At 39.8% G+C, this 22139-nt stretch overlaps 1 protein-coding gene across 3 annotated transcripts in view; it reads right to left on the reverse strand.

Annotated features, from left to right (window-relative positions):
- Positions 1-22139, reverse strand: part of lrp4 (low density lipoprotein receptor-related protein 4) — a 110776-nt gene that overhangs the window by 31013 nt on the left and 57624 nt on the right. For all 3 annotated transcript variants that reach the window (XM_026177903.1, XM_026177898.1, XM_026177912.1), the window contains exons 3-6: positions 8616-8732; positions 2229-2342; positions 2004-2120; positions 1487-1615 (exon numbers count right to left, since the gene is read on the reverse strand). In XM_026177903.1, coding sequence (XP_026033688.1) covers positions 1487-1615; positions 2004-2120; positions 2229-2342; positions 8616-8732 — 477 coding nt within the window. The remainder of the gene's footprint in view (positions 1-1486; positions 1616-2003; positions 2121-2228; positions 2343-8615; positions 8733-22139) is intronic.

Below are 22139 nucleotides of genomic sequence, written 5' to 3' on the forward strand. Positions count from 1 at the left end.
CAGGGCCACCATATATTTGGTTGCTTTGAGCAACAGGTGCAGGTAGAGCAGTGGTAGCTGCTGGCGGTGTGAAAGGCGTCACCTTGACCAATTTGAGTTAAATGGACTGAAACTTTATGGCTGTTTGTGGTTTCAGTACCTTCTGGGACAACTTCAGTGCAATTACACAAGATGTATTCTCACTTATAAATGGGAAATCATTTGATTCTTAAACAGCCATCATTTTCTGTTATTAGTATTAATGGACAAAAACAAATAATACTCAAGTCAAATTATCAAAATAACCAGTAGTTGAAGCAACATCAGTTACATGCTGCATCTCTTTTACAGATGTTTTACTGCACTAGGGCTGTTCGATATAAACTTTACTTTACTTTACTTTATAACGATATATATCGGATGACGATATAAAAACGTCTATCGTTTCATTTTACGCTATCATTTGTTTCGTGGTGTCGCAAAATAAACTGTTTACGGCAATATTTTTTCATCGTTTTGATGGTCACTGTAGTGCCTATATTAATTTCTTAAAGTTCTCTCTTTCTCTTATATTTTATATAACCACACTACGGACGGACAAGCGCCTGTTTTTATGCATTGTGGTTAGCAACAACGACAGTAACACCATCGCGTGTCCGCTTGTTTATGTTCTACATAAACCTTTCACAATAAAGCTCAAGATCCTGTTGAGATTTTTCAAAATAAACTGAATCACGTGAAAGAGCAGATTATTTACAGATGAGAATTAAAAAAGAGCCGCCAGATGCTAAAAAATAAATCTTAGACTCAAACGTTAGAACAGGCTTTTCCCCGTAGCATGCCGTGTAATAAATACTCACAACTTATGTCTAAAATGTATAGTTTCATGCATCGGTTAAAACACGGGACGATAGATGTCTTATAGCGGGATATGAGATTTTGGTCATATCGCGCAGCCCTATACTGCACCATGCTTTAACTGTCAGCGTTCAGTATCTGAGCCCAGTTTGGAACAGACTCGGTCGGTGTAACCACTAAAAATGATGGATGTTAAACTTCCTGTTCAGATGAGCCTTTAATGTACTTTTAAACTCCAGCTGAACTAGTGCAGGAAGCTGTAACACATGAATCTGAGTTGCACTCAGAGGAAAGGCAGAGAATAAAAGGAAGGAGAGGGAAGAGAAAACGGAAAGAGCTTTGCCTTCATCCACCATGCACAACACAGTCTAGTGAGAGCCACGATCACTGGCAGGGATCCTAAGAAATGTTTATCTGTGCCTGTGTGTGTAATCAGATGACAGCAATTCTTTACACCAGCCGGAGAGGCACGATTGGTCTGGATCACCTAGCTAAACACTGAGTGTGTTTCCTGTCAAATCTTTACTTCTGCCCAAAACTTGGATTGGTGTCTAAGAAGTACACTTTTTCCCCCCCTGGAGGTTTGAGACTAGACCCTGACGTCTACAATGCTGCAGGTGTGTTTCTAGCTATGCGACGGGGAACTCACAGCAGTCCGATTCATCCGACCAGTCTCCGCAGTCATCATCTCCGTCACAGTGGTAGATGTCCAGGATACAGCGGCCATATGCGCACTGGAACTCCTCCACGCTGCAGGTGGCTGTCATCACATCTGAAGCTGCACAGACACGCAGACATGTTAAACAGATGCTGGAAAAGATGGTGCAGCAGTTGGCTGTCGGAGGCACTTTGAAGTTTTGATGCTACTTTGCTGAGTCTGTCAGAAACTATACATGAAATGAAGCAGAAGCTCAGCTCTACATTGAGACAGTGAACACATTTACATGGTCTGGGGTAAACTTGTTACTGTGAGATCTTGGTTTACATACAGCTTTACTGGTAAGCATATTTGCCCCTTTCTGAGGCCACAATTTTGACTTTACATGCTGCAGTGTACCATCACTCTGATCTGACTTGAGTTATCGTGGATGATGCCCTACAAATATAAGCTGGCCTGTCAATGTGTCTACAAAACAAAGCTTGTGCATACTCTCTCAGTAACTTACGGCAATTTTCCTCATCTGATCCATCTTTACAGTCCGTGTCTCCATCACAGTACCAGTGCTCAGCAATGCAACTCCCGTCCGTGCAGCGGAACTCCTTGTCTGAGCATTTACGCATGTCTGCCATGGAAAGAACACACAGGCTCATATACTATTACAAATACTGTCGGAATGAATAAAGGCCTTGCATGCTCGGGCTTAGGTGAGCCTCTTTGTGTGTGTACCCACCACACTGTTCATCACTGTTGTCCCCACAGTCGTTGTCGCCATCACAGTGCCAGAGGCTGCGAATACAGTAGCCGTTTTGACAGTGAAACTCGTCCTCCTCACACTCCCTGGGAGCTATGCAGGCAGAAAAAAGTGACAGACTTCAGAACACCATATAACACAGACACAATGAAAAGACACTAAAGCTACCCTGAAATCTGGGCAACTCTAATTCTTTGAGTCAAACTAAGAGCAAAAAGCTGTGCAGAAAAAAAAAAAGCCCTCCATAAACAGGCGGATCTTTCAGAACACTGCAGGTCTGTGACTGTGAAGCTTTCAGGCTGAATGTCTTGTTGCTCAATATGAAAATCTCTAATTTACACGCATTGCAACACAGTAAGCGATAAGGTTGTGTAAAGTGGTCTGTGTTACAGCTATAATAAATTTCCTTTTACAAAGCACATTTTCAACACCTCACAAAAGGCACAAAATAAAACCTTAAAAATAAAAAAAAACCAAAATTGGCTCTAGCTGAATACATGATGGTTAAAGTGGATGTTAATAGAGACGAGCTTTCATGGAAGAAAAAAGTCAAATGTTTGATTTATTACTCAAACTGCATAAAAGCCTTAAAATGATCGTTGCATTTCAACCTAAAAATACCAAGCTAACAAAAAGGCTACTTTCTTATTTGTTAGGAAACATTCAGAGAGGCTGTGAAGCTGCAACTGAAGAACTTTTTTTTTTTGTCTAAAAATCCAGGACTGGATGTGTTATTTCAAGCAGGAACCAGAAAAAGAAGCCAGCGTGAATGTGCCAAAAGCTGCCATTTCTCAACCAACTACTTGGGACGGGCTCCAAAAACGAGACGGCCCCCCAAACACTCCCGTCCAACTTTACAGAACTGCAACATGTTTACAGCCTGGTACTAAAAAATAGTTTTGATAATCTGGCTTGTTCTGTATTACAGAGCATCCAAGAAGTTTGTGTTTCAGTCAAATTTTGGTATTTTATAGTCTGTTACTAATATAATTTAAAGTATGTTTGTCTGTGTGTTAGAACTGAACACTTTACTGATTTAACCCACTTTTATCTGACTTAGAGGCAGATTCTGAGGCATTATGGTTGTGGGCACACTGCTGTAAAGTTGCTTTAATGCATATTCTTCTAGTCCAGCTCAAATTTTGGATTGATTTCTTTCACCAAGCTCTAGCAGCATGCTTTATATCTTAATTACACATAGTGCTGGCTGTACATTAGGAAGTGTTTCATTATGCAGTTAACCTTTAGACTGGAGATAAAAGGAACATTAGTCATTCGTACAAACAGTTGACACAACAGAGAGACAAAGTCACTCCCTCTTGTGAGAGTTCAGCCCTGTGACAGTGTTTTACTTTCATACCCTTTCATTTATCGAAACAACTGGTTCGCCTTGCTTCTTTCATCACACTTCCAAAGCGCACACTTCCATCTACCGTTACTGCTGCAGTCGATGGCAAAGCACGGCTGGAGCCGAGCAAACAGGTTTGCCAAAGAAAACCAGTGATGTCTGGCCCCTGGCAGTAGGCAATCTATAATTTATCACTGCTGTGTGTGAGTGTTAGACAGTTACGACAAAGCAAGAGAGATAAGAAGAGACAAAAACAGAAGGACGCCCACAGAAGAGACGACCCGACAAAAAGGAAAAGGGTAACGCTCGTCTTTTTTCCACTGAAAGCTTTCATCTTTTCTCAAGAGTATTATAGCACCACACAAATACACCTGAGAACCACACTTCACTTCTCAGATGAGTGACATGACATAAGAACCCAGAGCCATTGCACGTATATATGATCTGGGTCCAAATTAATGTTTAACAAAGATCCAAAAGGGAAGCATCTTTCTAGAATGTTTTCCATATAAAAACATGACATATTTAGAAAGTTCTGACGGGGATCCTCAACATTTGGGAATTATTACACTCATCATTGGAACTTGCTTTACACTACAAAATCATCCACTTTCTAAAATTAGTTGTTTTAGCTCCATTTTCCCTCCCTTTAAGCCAATCCTCTTCTGATTGGCTGCCCTTCGCAAACAGAAGATTCGCATAACAGGTGGGTGGAGCTTTTATGCTCAAAGCTTAGGGCTGTGTGCCTTAAATGACCATCTACTCTCAGTGACATCATACAGAGCCAAGTGTATTAAAATAAATATCTAAGACTAAACATTCATGAGCATGCTATTCATTCAACTGCTAAATTTCCGCTGACCTCGCCCCCACCTCAGCCAGTTCACCCCCCCCCCCCTTAAAAAAAAAAGTATTTTGGTGGGTTCCAATGAAAATTTAATTTTACCTGGACAATTGACAATCAAACTCGTTCCATTATTCAGGTTGCAAGAAAATAATTGATTTGCCCCCTATTCTCTGCCTCTCCCATGCTCTAGCTCCCTTCCCATAAGCGAAGTAAACAGAGTAAGGTCAGAGGTCAACAAGCCCTCAAGAAACTCATCATTCACACAGCAGCCAAAAGTCAAAGGGCAAAGAGCACTGGGAGTCGATACCACGCTCTCTACATGTGCGTATGAGCTGAGACAGGTGTCGAAATATTTATTTGCCAGATTAAAATATCTTTTGAACGTCAAGATTTCAAACCCCTTTTTTAACACACACACACACACACACACACACACACACACACACTGCTCTGCACCGAGGCACACCTCACTCTCCATGTTTGTCTGAAATCTTGACAGCTACTTCGGTTCCAGCCAAGCGTGGAGGATTGTCTCCCCAGGCCTAAATAATGCAATGAAACCACCTCATCTTAGGGAGAAACCTATACTGGCCAGCACATATTGGGAACGGAGAGCCAAACCAGGTAGGGGGAAAGAAATGGAGAAAGAAAGAAGCATGAAATAATAAGTATGGGAAACAGAGGAGGGAGGAAAATTTACTGGGCATGAAGATGAAAAATTCATAGCACCCTCATTGCAGACAGACACCCCCCACCCCCATCAGTAAGTGATTCAGTGTCTGGCTGCTCATGCTATATGTGGGCCAGCACAGGAGGAGGAGAAATCACCAGGTGACAGAAAAATCATTCGCAAGCTATCCTCTACCTGCTGCACCTATAAACTACTTGAATTTTGAGAAAACAGTGAAAGTGGCGTCTGTGCATAGGCCATTAAACAGATTCTATTGTATTTAAATACAGCAAGATGGTCCCTGTAATCCTATGCACATATCCAACATTTAATTGGCTAGAGTGACCAAATGGTTCACAAGACTCAGTGCTACAATCAACAGATTAGCTCTACAGATTTAATGCTAGTGGTTTAGTGGGGAGTTACATATTCATTTTATTGGCTTCAAAATAGGGCTGCCACGATTAGTCGACTAGTCACGATTACGTCGACTATCAAAATCGTCGACGACTGATTTAATAGTCGACGCGTCATTTGAAGCTTTGTAAGATCCCAAAAGCAGGAATAAGTAGCAGGATTTAAGAGTGTAATAACGGACTGAAACAGAAGATGGCAGCACTGCATGTACAAGGATGCCAGCTGCCGTTAAACCCCGAAGAAGAAGAAACTGTGTCCCAGAATTCATAGCGCGGCCCAGCGCAGTTGTCAACAATGGCGGCAGCTAGTTAGTTTTAATATTACTCTTATTATTCTTTCTGGGTCACAAAATAAACGTTTAACATATTTTCAGGCGAGAATGTAGCTGTGTAAACCTCAAATATCTGCTCAGTTTATCAGGACACCACATATTTTCAAAAGCGCTCCGACGTTTTCGGAGGCGTCTGTTACCCACTAGCTCGATAGCTAGCCGGGGGCCATGAGAGCACCGGACTCCCGGCAGATCGTTTTCAAACCCACCGCCCTACTCAGGTTAAACATATACAAGTCACTTAGATAACTTAAAAATGTTATTGTTTGGCTTTTTTCAGTATTTTATTTGTTCCTGAGTAAATCGGCTGAGTTTATTAAACTCCACCGAAACAATCTGCACATTTAATTAGAATTCAATTAACTATCATCTTGTCTTTATTTTTAGTTAGCACAGACCTTAAACACTTAAAGCTGTAAGCTAATGATAGTTATATAAGAGCAGATGCTGCTGGTGCAATAAGCTGTACTTTTACGTTCAATGGATGATGATCTGATTAGTCGACTAATCGCAAAAATAATCGGTGACTAGTCGACTATCAAAATAATCGTTTGTGGCAGCCCTACTTCAAAAGCATAAGAAGGTGGTTCCAGTTTATTTTTTAATCAACATGAAAAGAAAACACACCAAACTGAGCAAAAATATTCATACACTTTTGCTTGCCAAAATATGAACCTCATTTACTATCACCGTGACCCTATGCGTCATGTTATCAAGCTATCCAGCCAACACTAGCATTAGTCATATATCACTTTTTCTTACAAAAACAGGCCTCGCTTGCATTAAAATAAAAACAAAATGGGAAGGCCAGATTTCTACCATACAGAATTTATAATAGCAGTTCCCAATCAAGATATGAGGTCATTGTCATCTTTGATATCCAATATATATGGAACTACAATACTGTTAAAACCTTTGATGTGTATAAACTAAAGACGCACAGTTTCAAGCTACTGCTACCAAGACCAGGAGCTACCAATAGGACTGTCACTCTGGTCTATAGTTACCAACCTGCTGAGTCAGAAGCTTACTAAGCCAGCCAAAAGCAAAAACGTTCCTTCTTTTGATTAATAGCTACCTTCCATCAAAAGCCTACCCAACCCAGCTACCACTCCTCTGCAGAGCCAGAATCACAATACAGATTTTGTGATCTACTCTTAATTCCACATTAGCCAAAATATGCTGAAAGACGAGTTGTTCCCGATCTGATGTACAGAATTATCAAGTGGAGTTACTTTTGCCCTTATTTTGTTTTTTCTACTTTTCTAGTTCTACCACAATGGTGAATGATGATAAAGTTTCAAATAATGAGCCCAGCATAAATGTGAGTTCAAATACTTGCAGCTCTGGCAGGAAGTATCTGTCCGGGCCCCACCCACCTAACGTTCTGTTTTTGAGGGGCAGCCAATCAGAAGAAAAGCTGAAATTGATCACCCCTAGGTGATCAATTTTAAAAGAAGAGTTCTTTAAATGGCTTGTTCAGAACTGGTTTAGAGGCGGCATAATAACAAAATATACAACAACCAGGATTATTATGAACTGTGAATCAATCAAAGTTACTGTAGCTGAGTCCAAGAAAGAAGGTTTATGGTTGCAAAGAAGCATAAGAGGTCTATGTCAAGTTCTCGGTATTGTCACCCTTATACCACTTTTATTGGGGCCAAAGTAAAAAATACAATCGCCAATAATTGATATGAATTGTATAATTTAAGCAACATGTTGTTGGTGGAAGATCCTTCACAGATCTAGAAGTGAGTTACTTGAAGGACACTGCCTAACTGCCATGTGTCGACTCCATCAAGGACATGTCACTGCTTGTAACTATTCCAGTCCTCCGCACAGAGTGTTAAAGTTGATCGAACTGAATCGCCGAACTTGCTTCTGATGCTGTGATAGAATGTCCAGCCTGCAGCATGCATCCACCCCGATCAGGTTGCACACACAGAGCCTTCTGAGTTGTCAGGGGTAAATATAGAGACTAAATGTGGATTCAGAATCTGACCACTGGCCACACCTCAAATAAAGAAGAAAAAAACCCCACACAGACAAGCAGTTGTACTCCTCTACTTCTGATGACCTCTTTTAAAGAGCACAACTCCTATTCTTAACCTCAAATGAATCTAAAACTGACCTTCGTTAAAAGGGCAAGCACATTGTTGAGTTAGTAAAATAGGATGGTTTCCTTATCATGTTTATCTGACAATTTTCTGAAGGCTGCATTAACCCATTTTTAAAAAAAAAAAGACAGAAGTGAGAACAGAGAAATTACCCTCCTCTCTCAAGAATGTCCTCAAAATCAAGCAAAATGTCTCACATAGCAACACAGAGACCACAGATACCCTCACTGTAGCGGTCAAAGCTTCAGGTTTTTCCTTTTAGTTTAAGTGTTGTCACGATTCTGCCTGGTAGGAAGCTGAGGATACTTCAGCAAGAACACACGACTTAGAACACAAATAACTCCTCAAAACAAAAGAGGAGCAAAATAAAGTCAAAGGTCAAACAAAGTCTTGTGCTGTGACCGTGGGAGAGCTGACCTTTTGCCACAATGTTTTCGTGTGCACATGCGATTGCCCGTGTGTTTGTGAGTGCAACAGACAGGCAACGCTTTTAGACTCTAAACAAACACCTCATTGCACATGGCTGCCTCAAACATCTGTTCACTTTAATAAGTCATCCCCTTGAGTAAAACGGAGCAGGTCGAGTGTATGTCTTTGCTACTGTTTGTGTTTTCAAGAAAGACAAAGTGTACTTACGGCAGTCTTGTTCGTCGGAGTCATCCTCGCAGTCGTTGTCTCCATCACACACCCAAGAGCGACGGATACATTTGCCATTGTCACAGTGGAAGTCCAGCGGTGAGCAGGTGGGGAGCACTGCAAGTAAACGAGAGCAGACAACAAGGCTGTCAGCAGAGAAAACAAACAAACACACTGAGCAGCTGAGAGAAGAGGACCACAAAAGAAAAAAACTCAAACAACATGGATGGGACGTGCTAATGTCTTTATGAGGATATTATAAGCAGTGTTGCTGACCAATAAATTTTGACAGTTTGCGTCAATGTCCTCTTTTTCTGACAACTACAAGACAATAACTAAATAAAAAGTAATGCATGAGGACAAAAACTACGATGAAATGTATTCACACTTTTGTCAATGAATAAAAACGAGATGAAAATATTCTGAAGTAATCTTAAGCGGTACGGTTAGACACGGACATTTGATCTGCCCCTGGGAAACTAGCTCCCATGCTCCACGTTTCTCATGAAAACACTAAATGTCAGCACTCGTGAGGAAGAGAAGAGCAGACACATGGACATATTATACATTTGTTGTCAACAAATGACGCTTTGTAAACTGTGTGGAGCAACTATCACAGCTAAATACATTTTTTTTTACTCCATAAAACTAAAAGAACTTAGATTATGATGAAAATCAAATGACATTTCATTCAAAAGACTGCGACTAAATTTAAATAAAAATTGTCAAAATGAAAACTAATATTAAGTACTTTCAAAATACCTACTAAACTATAGGCCAGATACTGTTGAGGCTTCAAGTGTGCTAGCATAGACAGCTACAGCATTTAGCTGCATCTAATCTGGACCTCTTCATGTTTGTGCTGTTAGTATCAACTGCAGCATTTTAATGGAACTATCTGACAAATAACATAGTCTGCTATGTGGTAAAAACAATTTTAGTAGTTTATACTTTGATTTTGGTATTTGATTATAATGTGATTCGTGTGTATGCCATATTCCTGTTTGCTAACTATACTCGCTAGTTAGCTGCTAATTTCTGGCTCCAAGACACCAATATGGCAGCAGGCTGAACACTAATCCTGAGGCTTCAAAATGCAGAGTCTAGAAGCAACGATCATTTTTTATTTGCAGTTTAAAAAGTTTTACCTCTGTCTGTTCCATTTGGGCTTGTGTAATTATCTAGATGATTGAGGGAGCTTGATAAGAGCATGTTTTCATGCTGCAATCCTAATGATTGACGAGTAGTGACACATTTGTGCTCTCACTGTGCGACACAGGCCCACAGTTTTGGAGACGCGCACAAAGATATAGCCTCCATTCTTCCACCCTGGTCATATTTCATCTGGGTCAGCCCCGAATAGCAAAGTGTGTATGCAGCTTCAGATGAAAAAAACAAACAAACATACAAATATGCTAACTTAGACAGTGTAATGCTGCAGCAGGCATTTTCAACATTATTTTGACCATGCCACAGATGGGACAAGTACTCATCACAACTAAAAATAATTATTAATCATAACCTAACATAACACAGTCATCACTCTTGCGAGGCTACTAGGTGCCCTAAAGGTCAGTTTGCCAAACAGCTGAAATAAAAAATCTTCACTCTGTATCTGGTCTAAGTTCATTGCGTGAGTCAGGCCTGGATCCAGGCATCCTCTTCTTCCCCACCTTTTTTCTCCTAACAGAGGTACTGAGCTCAGCTCAGCGCATTCCTCCTTAACTTCATATCCGCTCTACAGAGTGCAGCTACTTGCTATCTAAGCACCACCCGAATGACTGGCCCTTTGTCATCTGGAGACAGAGCTAATTTAATTACAGGCCAGAGAGGGATGGAAGTAGGAGGGAGAGAAGGCGAAGGGAAAAGAGGGAGCAGCGGCTCCTTACTATGGACTCTCACCCGACTGTCAATAGCAAATATGAAATATTGACCAAGCAATGCAGACTTTATGAAAAATGTATGACGTCACGCAGCGAGTTAACCAGCCAGGCAGACAAGCCAGGACTCGGGGAGTGAATTAAGCAAGTGTGCATCTGTGTGTGTGCTGGGGTGTGCCTTTGGTCTCCAGGGGGAAGTAAAACCCCACTGACCCATATACCCCAACATGGATACTACATTATTCAGAGAGAGAATCATAAGCAAAGAGAACCTGTCTCCCTCTTGGTCTACACATTCTCTTCACATTCTGAAGATCTCTGTCTAAATCACACAGTCACCCCCCCATTCAGACAGCCACTGGATTCAGTTCAATATAAGATGTAAAATCACCTTACAGAGACATCACATTAATTTGGTATGTGTCACTTTATCGCAGGAAGACATTTTAAGCAACTTTACATTTTTGTCAGCTAACAACATATTTTATAGAATCTGTGAGCCCCTTTCATAAAGGCAGTCCTTTCAGGTAATCTGACAGCATCTTAACATATCAGCTTCATGCCTGAATGCTCACACCGGCTACTTTTTCTGTAAAAGTTGAGATTACAACCTTACTGAGGTGGATCCAGTTTTTTGCCGTCGCTTATCATGCCGTACGAATGTCAAATCATGCCGCTTGCACGAGAATGCAACTGCCTATGGATCTAAACCAAACGTGTTGCTCGAGACACTAAAACACACAACAGTTTTTGAGAATACTCTAAACAAGAAAAATTTGAGGAGGAAAAAAAACAAAAACACTAGTCCATAAAGATCACAGAGCACCAAAGACACTCGCCTTTAAAGGCCAGAGACACGTTTTCTGACTTTTCCAACAAAAACCACAAAACTCCTTTCATGTATGTTGAAATCTAAAATCTCACGTCTTATAAGACTGACATGTCTTTAAAAGACTTTAAGTACAAGTCTTTACTGTGATGAAGAAAGAGTCTGTGACATGTCAGAATAATAATGATCACCAGTAATGACTATAATCTACATTTTGACAAAGTGTTAGCAGGGGCTGAAGTTAGCTTGTCGCTTGCATCTGTGTGTAGAAGTCATCATTTTGAGTTTATTACATATCTGTAAAATCAGAAAACAGGAGAAATCATCCATAAACATTTCCTAACAAAGAAAGCTTTGTAAATCTACAAAGGCATTACAACAGTGTTTACTTTATTATAATAAATTATTCCTGAAATGGAGACATGATCCGTCACAATCTAAGAGCCACATTTTATGAACCACAGTAAAATAGTTTATCTGTTTCATGTGCAACCATCTCTTACAACATTACTGAAATACAGCCAATGAATTATGAAAACTACAGTACAGCCAAAAGAGTCTTGTTTAAATGTACTGAGTCACCCTTAATTTCTTTATACTTTCCCAGGAAATTGGAAAATAAATGCAATAATTAGCAACTAAAACATGCAAACATACATGCAAATATAGTCTATAAGGCAACACTAGACTTAATACAATTCCAATATTATCTTTATTAGTTCTCCAGGCTTCTTGAACGACATCTGAAGCTCTTCTTTGGATGTTTGATGCCTTTAGTTCTGTTCTCTGTCAAAATGATCCCACACGGCTTTAATAATGTTGAATCCACATTCTGTGGACTGATAAGTTTCCATTGTGTGGGGTTTTTTTTTTTTGGTTTGGTTTTTTTTAAATTCAGGTATGCTTTTACTGCATTGGCAGTGTGCTTAAGCTTTGGACCAAAGCCATTGCCAGTTGGATGCTTTCCAGTTGGTATTGCAGGGCGGTTCAAAATCTGATCTGATTTAGTAATCTTTTGATAAGATCCCCTACACCATTGCCTGAAATGCAGCCCCAAACCACGATACAGTCTCCACCTGAAAACTGCCAATTCTTGTATGTTCTACCAGTTCAGTTTCGCTGCACACCATGGCAAAGTATGTTAAATTTTGGGCTAACAACAATTTGGGAATTACTTTGTTGGTGCAAAAATATTACTTTACGCCTGTCAAATTGTGTATTTTTCATAGATTGAGCTAAAAGCAATGGTTTAAATTGAAAGATTTTACAGCAGGGTATTAGTAACAAAGTGGCTGAAAATGCAATTTAAATATGGTTCTTTAATAAGTTGTCTGTTATGTGAGACACAAGTCTGGTTTATCCTTTGAATTAGGAACCTCACCGATTCCTCTGGAAATGGTCTGTTACAAGAACTGAACTGAAATTGAGAGAAAAAGCAGCAAATGTCCAAACAAATATTGAAAGACCTTCAGAATGCAAGCAACACTGTAAAACTAAATAATAATATAATAGCATACAACTTTAAAGCTTAGTAAGCTTTTATTTGTTGTATTTGAGTGTTTCTTGATAGTTAGGGTTAGGAGTTGAAACCACTAGTGAAAGTAAACAGGAAATGACATTTTGTGAGGACTTCTATGGTGTGGCTGAAGGGAGTGATGGTTAAATCAAGTACAAAATTTAAAAAAACAAAACAAAAAAAAACAGGTCAAGTAGTGCCGTTTAGAATAAATTTTACAAGATTCACTCTTAAAAGAAAATCTCAGCTTAGATAAAATAAGAGTTTAACTCATAATGTCCCAAACAAGCAGAAACCCAGCATTGGCACAAATGTATTTAAACTTGTGATATCCTGAGAGCCTATCAGAAGACTGATGACAGCTGTGAAAACCTCTTTTTTTGTTAAGTAAAGTGATCGAGCTGCATTCCTGTACATTTCCTGGTCAGGCGTCAGCAGATTTATGGCCTCGAACAACAAAAGGAGGAAAAATGCTGGGTTGGAAACGTTTCAATAAATAATTCAGCTTATCTGAAGATTTAGAGATTGTGGTGTTAACACGCACGCAAAAAAGCACACATGCAGACATAAGCCAACCATCACTGCACTGGCTAAATAAACATATTCTGCTTAAGTGCGGGATTGTTTAAGCACATGAATTGGGAGATATACAAAATGCATGCAAATAAAGAGTCCAGGACGAATCAGCGAGAGATACAGAGAGAGGGAGAGTATGTAGGTGTGGCCTGGTCCAGGTATCAGGTGGATCAACAGGGAGCTTGCTAGGTAAGTTGATGAGGTCTCCTGGAGCCTTGATCTCTCTTATCACATGGATTCGGCTCTGTACGGCGCTGCTCTTCTCTGGACCGCTGCATTCCTCAGAGGCTGACACTCACGCATGTGCGCGCACAGACGCACACACACTTCAGCGCTCACAAGACCCTCCATCCGCTGTGTCATCTTGTGCATTCCAGTTATCACTTTATGATGAACTCAACTAATATGAACTCCACCTGCTACACTCCTACATTTCCCAGGATTGTGCGAATATTATTAATAGCTGCAATGATGTACATGCTTCCCTCAGCCCCACAATAAAGTAAGACAGCTCAGAGAATGATGTCTTAGCGAAACCCTGGTTAAAGATGGCATCTAACTTCAAAACGGGTGCACAGCTCATTGTGATCATGAGCGGCCTCATGAGCATCTTCACATTTGCAGTTGGATAACAGTTGCAGCTGATATCCATTTACACCCCCCCCACCACCACCACCACCACCACAAACTTTTTTTTTTCCTTTTGAAATTTATATGGTTGTTTGACCAGTTCATTCACCTCCCATAGTTACACTTTGAAGTGTTCCAATAGTACAAAAATTTTTGTCTCAGTCATGCTTCAAAGCCTTTCAAAAATATTGCTCCTGAACATTTTCCATTTATTCTTCTGTGTGATGCTGTCCTCACATGTGTAATAGAACACACACACACACACACACACACACACCCTGACCTTCACCAATGAGCTTTTCTCATCCAAGCTAAAGAATTCCCACTTGCATACTATGTGTTATTCCCACACAAACAATGATACACACCTGCAAGTCTCATCATCAACACCAGCCTCATTCCTTTCCCCAGTTATTCTCTGGTGCACACGCACACATACATACACGCAGTGAAGAAACAAGAGTGTAAGTGTAAAAGTTGACCTCTTTAGCTATACTGAGAGTTTACCTGCATTAAATATTACAGTACAAAGTTAAGTCAATTCTTAAAGCCTTGTTTTTCCATGAATATGTGCAGTATTATTTTAGTCTCCGTATTCTGTAACCATGTAGCCAACAGATATTGCTTGATTACGCTGCTTCAACTTTTAACAAACAAATGTGTGTGAATGCATGCAGTCATTTCCTTATGTCAAACCTAGAGCCAAAAGACTAGAAAAAGTAAACATGGGTCTCCACTGTGAGTAAATGTTTCCTGTTGAGAAAATAGTAACATGGAGATGGAATGACCCATTTTGAGATGAAAGAGAGGGGAAAAAATACAGACATAATCAAAGGTGAACTATACTTGTTAGTAGGGCTGCCACGATTAGTCAACTATCAAAATCACCGACGACTGATTTAATAGTCGACACGTTGTTTGAAGCTTCAGATCACAAAAGACGCAGGAATAAGTAGTAGGATTTAAGAGTGTAATAACGGACTGAAACAGAAGGTGGCAGCACTGCATGTACAAGGATGCCAGCTGCCGTTAAACCCCGAAGAAGAAGAAGTAGCTCTGTCCCAGAATTCATAGCGCAGCTCAGTTTCCAACAATGGCGGCAGCTAGTTAGTTTTAATATTACTCTTATTATTCTTTCTGGGTCACAAAATAAACTTTTAACATATTTTTAGGCGAGAATGTAACTGCGTAAACCTCAAATATCTGCTCAGTTTATCAAGACACCACATATTTTCAAAAGCGCTCCGATGTTTTCGGAGACGTTTGTTACCCACTAGCTCGATAGCTAGCCGGGGGCTAGGCTCACTAGAGCCCGTGAGAACACCGGACTTCCGGCAAATCGTTTTCAAACCCACCTACTCAGGTTAAACATATATAAGTCACTTAAAAATGTTATTGTTTGGGGGTTTTTTTGTATTTTATATGTTCCTGAGTAAATCGGTTTGGCTGAGATCAAAGTTATAGTTTTTGCACAGCTGAATAAACCTCAAGCAGACAGCTGATTATCAGAAGCATGAGATGTTCAAGAATATACTCCGGTGTCCCGTTATATTTTAGATAGCAAGGAGTTTATTAAACTTCACCGGAACAATCTGCAAATTTCATTAAAATTTAATAAACTATCATCTTGCCTTTATTTATAGTCAGCACATACTTTAAACACTTAAAGCTGTAAGCTAATGATAGTTATATAAGAGCAGATGAATGCTGGTGCAATAAGCTGTACGTCTAATGTTCGACTAATCGCAAAAATAATCGGTGACTAGTCGACTATCAAAATAATCGTTTGTGGGAGCCCTACTTGTTACATGTGCAGGCACATCAGTCCTGCTGTGAGATTTCTGCCTCCAGCCCCAATCGATGGGAGGATGGAATATTTGAGGAAAGTCTGAATTCTGAACAGTTTCTTAAAAAAAAAAAAAGTGATTATCTTGTTAAGTTTTTCTTTTTCTGCTTTCCAATGCAACTTTCAGGGCAGTAAGCACCGCGAGGCTTTAGTGACCTTCATTACAACAGAAGGCGCAAATCTCAGAAACAGACATTTAAAATACAGCCAAAGCTGTTTGCATGGCTAGATATCCATAGAGATAACAAGAAAATGGAACCGTTTTCACACAAGCTCTGAAGCCCTAAACTTTTCCATTAGGCTTCAGCCAACAGAGCAGAGTGTGAGAATGCAACTGTCACACAGTTCTTGGTGTTTTAGGGTTTCTGTGCCTCCTTTTGCTTTGACTTTTCCTCCCTTTCTTTCTTTCTTTGCCTGTGTTGGTAGACACATGATCTAAGAGAACTTGTACATTGTTACATTATGTTACAAGTGATAATAATGAGCTCTGTTAAGTGTGCACGCTTACTGACTGCACGTCTGACTTGCATATGCATGTGTGTCTTTGTGTGTGTGCGTCTTTAGGAAGATGTATGTGGCCGTCTTTAAATGGCCTTGAGTTAATGGCCTGCCTCCTCACTGTAGAGTAGCTGAATCAAGTGGCTCTAATGGGACCAATATATCTGCCTAAGCGCCGCTTATCACACCAGCTCGACGGATGGGAGGATGAAAACATGAGGGAGAGAGGGAGACAGAAAAACAGATGTGCACTCCAGAGAGCGACACAGCTTCTTTCAAGCTTAAAAAGTGCAAGGATGTGCACGCGCATGTCACAAATATAAGGGTGTAACGGTGAAAATTGATGACAGTCTTTAAAGTGTTATATAGTCACTTCAGAGGACGAGTCACTGGGATGTCCTGCCATGGTGTACTCGTGTCTGTACACTGTTTGTTTGTTTCTGTTGGCTACTGTACAGCATCTAGCTGGTAAACCTGTGTTCTAATCAAAGCGCTTGTGTCCCATTTGGAAAATGCCTTTCCCAACGCCAGATGATATGTGAATCCACCGAAAGCCGAGATGGTCCAGTTTCCACCGGCACTTAAACGCAGCATGTATTTGTAGATCCGTGTGGAGCTGCACACGTGTTTATTTGCCAAGTTGTTTTGCACGTGTTCAGATTGCTTGGCTTTAGCGTGTAGACTAGCACGTGCATTTGTGAGAACTAAAAATGCTGCACACATCAGTAAATCTTTGTTTTTCTCTGTGAATCATGTAGCGTGCATCTGTGTCTAATTGGGAACTACAGCTTTTTTCTTCTAAACGGATTCATGGTCAGAGGGTGTGAAAGTCCTGTCTTTCATTGCTTAACCCACTCTGGACTTGTGACATGGCGGCAAAAGTAATTGTGAAACTGTGCATAACCTTGTGTCTTTAATTTTGTTTCTGCAGGCTATATGACGATGATGATTATGATAAAAAAATGTTAAAAAAAATTCAGCCTTTTCACTGCTGAATGGAACAAACTCAATTTACATTTGTGTCAGTAGTAATTCCTTAATGAAGACCTTAATACAATCAGTGGCATAAAAAGAACCGTTAACAGTCTGGAGCTGCCATACTTCTGATTCATTTCCAATCTAAATGCAGGAAGCACACATTGAAAAATAATACAAAAATGTCTCAAAATGTAAAAGTACGTCCCTCACCCTTCCTTAAACCCAGACTAATCCCCTCTGTCCATCTCTTTATTTTCCTCTCACAGCCGATCCCGACAGAGGTGGCTTATCTGATTTTGGGCAGCTCTGGTTGCTATCCAGCGCATATTTGAGCCCGTCAGAGCACAGTGGTACTGCCAGCACAGTTTTTTCCAGGAGTGTGTCTGGCGGCTGCTTGTGTAATGGACTTTTTCCTCCACCTATACAGTAAACAGACCTCGCCCTGTCCACAACGCCACTTTGCATTCATAAAACCCACTGAAAACTCACAGCAGAATTGTGTTTACTACCTGTCTGAGGCAACATAATCAACTCTGTCCAGTGTTTATCATAGTCTGCTGTATAAAGCAAACCCTCAAAACAAGTCACCAACAACTGTTTATTCCTGTTTTTATTACCTTATTTATCACCAGCTCTTTTGCACAAACTACAAAATAAAGTGCAAGACGAGGGAACTATGCACTGCAGTGGCACAGAAATTATTTGAATCTAATACTTGCTGCAAAAACAGCATCCCGGGAGTATTAAAGCAATCCATCACAAATATAGTTACAGAACAAACTAAAATATTTCTTATCTAAAAAGCCCCTATTCAAAGAGCCATTTTACAGCATATTTAGCATATTTTCTATGCTTAATGCAAAGAGATTAATGCTTATGTGGCATTTTAAATGTTGCTGAGTCTATAATATATCCTCTGATACATCAAGATTAAAATGTTAAACTTCCAACAATAATAGTCTCCATTATGAATGAGCATGATCAAGTAAAACGCATGCTCAACCAATTAAAGGATGAAGCAAATCCAGCCCTCCCAACCACAGCTGTTCACTCCATCATTCTGCCTGAACTTTCCTGGACTAGTCTGGACCAGCAAGACTGTTTTGTATCTAAAGCTACAAAATAAATAAATTAAACAAAATTAAAATAAATAAATCACTCAAAGTACAAATGAATCACAAGAGTGGCTTTCCTGAATGACTTACAAGTGTGTGTAAGATTAGTGGTGATACAGCACATTGACAGGACATTTTACCGTCCATTATGGCAGATTAATGCTGAAGCGTTTGCTTGTTGCCATGACAAATCTCTGTGGAGCGCTTGACACCAGTGAGTAACACTTAAGCGCTGTCATCCTCACAGCCCACATATTTTCCTCTTAAGAAACTGAATGACAGGAAATACTCTGGTGCAGACTAATTCAGCATTATATGACTATTAGGATCATCAGTCTCCAGCTGAATGAATGCATCCATTTTCTTATGTTAGCTTTCTTGAAATTTTATATTTAACTATCATATTCAGCTCACAATACACAGGAAAGTGCTTGTGAGAACATGACCACAATTTGGGTGAAGACCTATTAGGCTATCACTGTGTGTAAGTTTCACTAAAATCTGAGAAATATTCTAGAGAGATCCTTTAAAGCAATTCTTAGGACCGTGGATAGAGAGATGGATGTGTCATCATGCCATAAGCTTATCAGCTTTCTGGAAGGATGAGCTAAAAAGGATAAAAGGATAATAAACAAAGTTAAAATAAAAGAAACAGGTTTACAAAGATGCAAAAACACACTGTGGGGGGGTGGGGGTAGTGTAATTGTGTTAGGTCCTGGAGGATCAAAGAAGAAGTGAAAGAAGGAACGCATCCGTACCTGGGGATATTAAAAGAGAAGAGGGTAAATGGAGAGACTTAAGACTTAAAACAAACTGAAAAGTAACAAACTAATAACAGAAACTATTGTAAGAAATTGGTATAGGCATTTTTTTTTAATTATTTTTTTGGGTGGGGTTTCGGGGTGGGATTGGTAAAACTTTTGCAGTATCATTTTATGAATGTAGTGCTGTGACACTTCGAGAGTGTAAGTTGTTAATGATAACATGTGAGGTGACAGCTGATTCTCAAATCATATTACAAGTATGGAAACCTGCCACTGTCTGGTTCATGGCCCAACAAATTTATTTATTTATTTTATTTATTTATTTATTTATTTTTTTACACACGGCACCATAGAACCCATACGAGGTAAGCTAGCCCCTTATTGCTCTCTCTCCACCTATATCACATTTGATTAATGCAAACGTGTGCTTGAGCCATCAGCAAAATCAACTATTAATTCTGGCATTTATTCAGAAAAAAAATGAAAAAGCCGCTCCAAGATGTAGAGCATTAGAACCTTTAGTAGAAAAATCAAGAAACCCAACTACCAGGTGAAGTACATGTGAGCACCAAAACACACGTGTTAGCTAAATAACAAAAAAAACAAAACAAAAAAAACTACAACTACAATACAGTTCCACCTGGAAAGAACTAAATAGGATCTATAACCCTCCTTTGTTATTCTTTACTTTTTACCAGCACCCACCAATCTATCATTCCCTACTTTCAATTATTCTATTAATTGTGCAAACCGCACGCGCTCACAGCCTGAGGTGATATCTGCAAAATGTTTATTTAGTCTGGCTGTCAAAAAAGTTCAGCAGAACTGCTATAATTGTGCAATTCATTATGTATCAATGCAATTTAATTAAGTGCAGCGACGCAACAGCACTCTGTGTTTGTAAAACTATTTTCAGTTCTGGCTGCCATTTTCTTCACATAAAACGAAACGCCGGGATCTGCATTCCCTTATTGTTTGGCACCAAGCCCAAACCCTGCAGTAAACATATTATTTTCAGCAGGCGGCTCTTTTCAATCTCTCTGATTTGAGCTGTCATGTGAAAAATATACTATTGCGCCACTTAAACACCCCTGTGTACCCCAGTTTTGGACAGCACAAAAGCTCTTATTGATTTTTAAAATCAACAAATCAGACCCACATTTTGTTTTCCTCCAAATGACTTAAAACCAACTGTAAACCACACCAGCTAAACTCTTGCTGGGGTAAAGTACAGAAGTTGAAACTGTGTCAGATTAAGATGTAAGCCAGCAGATTTGGGCAGCATTTATTAAACATTAGGACTGCATCAACACAGCACTCCTATTTCTTTTCATCAAACTAAAGCGTGGGCAGAATCTCTGACAAAACAACACAGGGTTGGCAAGGGAACAAAAAAAAAGTTTAGTCTGCCAATAAAATCAATATCAGCTGGCAGAACACAGCATAGGCTAAGACATGTAAAACAATGTTAATATGAAACTCACCAAAATCCAGAAAAATGTGATGGGGTAACACTTGCCCAGCTTCAGCTTGAGGCATACAAATCACAAGTACTGTGACTTTTTTGCATCAAAATGAAGATTCATAAACTATATGCTAAACCAAATAAATACTTTAAAAAGAAAAAAAAAACTACCACTGTTAATGCAAAAGACATATATAAGCAGTATTTTCTTTTAACAAGGGTTGCAAAACATCAATTCTTAAATGTGCTGGCTTACACAGTTAAGCCCTCTAATATGATAGTGCACTGATTACACTTTTAAAGACTTTTAAAGCTTAAATCCACAACCTCTGCTGTAGTTAACATTGAAAACCTACTCAGACAAGTTTGTACAAGATTTAAAAAGAAAGTAAAGCCTGGCCTCAGTCCAATAACCCCTTTGTCTCTCCCTCTTGCTTCTGTTACTTTCTTCTACCCTCGATCACCCTCTAATCATGCCCTCTTCTGTGTGAACAAGTTTGCCCGCCTGGTTTACAGAGCAGGGAGTAAATATTTAGGAGGGAGGTGGAGGAGAGGACCAAGCGAGTGTTGGATAAATCAGAGAGGAGGAGGATTATGTTAATGTGTCCAAACAACTACGGTCAAATCCTGGGACAGAAAGAAAGAGACTGATGAGACAACAACAAGGGAAAGGAAGGGGAAGGGAGATGAACTGAGCGATGCTAGAAATGCAACCGCTTAGTGAGATATAAATGAGAAAGTCTTGGATGAAAAACAAAAAAGCAAAGGGAGTTGGGCGTGCAGGATTCCTGTGGTCAGAGGGCAGAGACAAGGAGGCTAAGGAGGCTGCAAGGACAGAGGGGCTCAGACAGAGAGAAAAAAACATGAGGGGGACGCAGAGAGAAAATCAACACATAGAGAAGGAGGGAATGGGGTCCTAATCTTCTTCGCTCCCACCTTCAGATCAGCTGAGCTCCTGCGGTCACAGCTGCTCTCTGATTGGTTAAGACTGCAGAGAGTGGTGGATTAAAGGACAGGAGGGGGTACTTCTTAGTTTTTGGTGGTTTGTGTGTGTGTGTGTGTGTGTGTGTGGGGTGGGGGGCCGTCTATATATGAATGCTCTTGTGAGAATCACTTTAATGCAAGGACACGGTGGTCACTCCTCACTTATTTTTGTTGAGAGGATTTGATCTTGAGTTAGGGGTCAGGATTAGACCAAGTCCTGCACATATCTGAGGCCTTCCAGTATTTATCAATTCCCTTTAAAGTGTAAACTTGTCTGCACTTTTTTTCAAGTTCAACTGGGAAAAGTTCATTTGAAAAATACAAAAAGACCAGACTTCAAACTGAAGCTAAAAAAAAAAAAAAAAGACAAAAATTAAGACATTTTAATAATTTTAAAGACTTAGATGACAAATATTTGATAACTCTAACTAAACTTAATAACT

Source organism: Astatotilapia calliptera, chromosome 1 (assembly GCF_900246225.1).
Source record: "Astatotilapia calliptera chromosome 1, fAstCal1.2, whole genome shotgun sequence".
Taxonomy (NCBI): Eukaryota; Metazoa; Chordata; class Actinopteri; order Cichliformes; family Cichlidae; genus Astatotilapia; species Astatotilapia calliptera.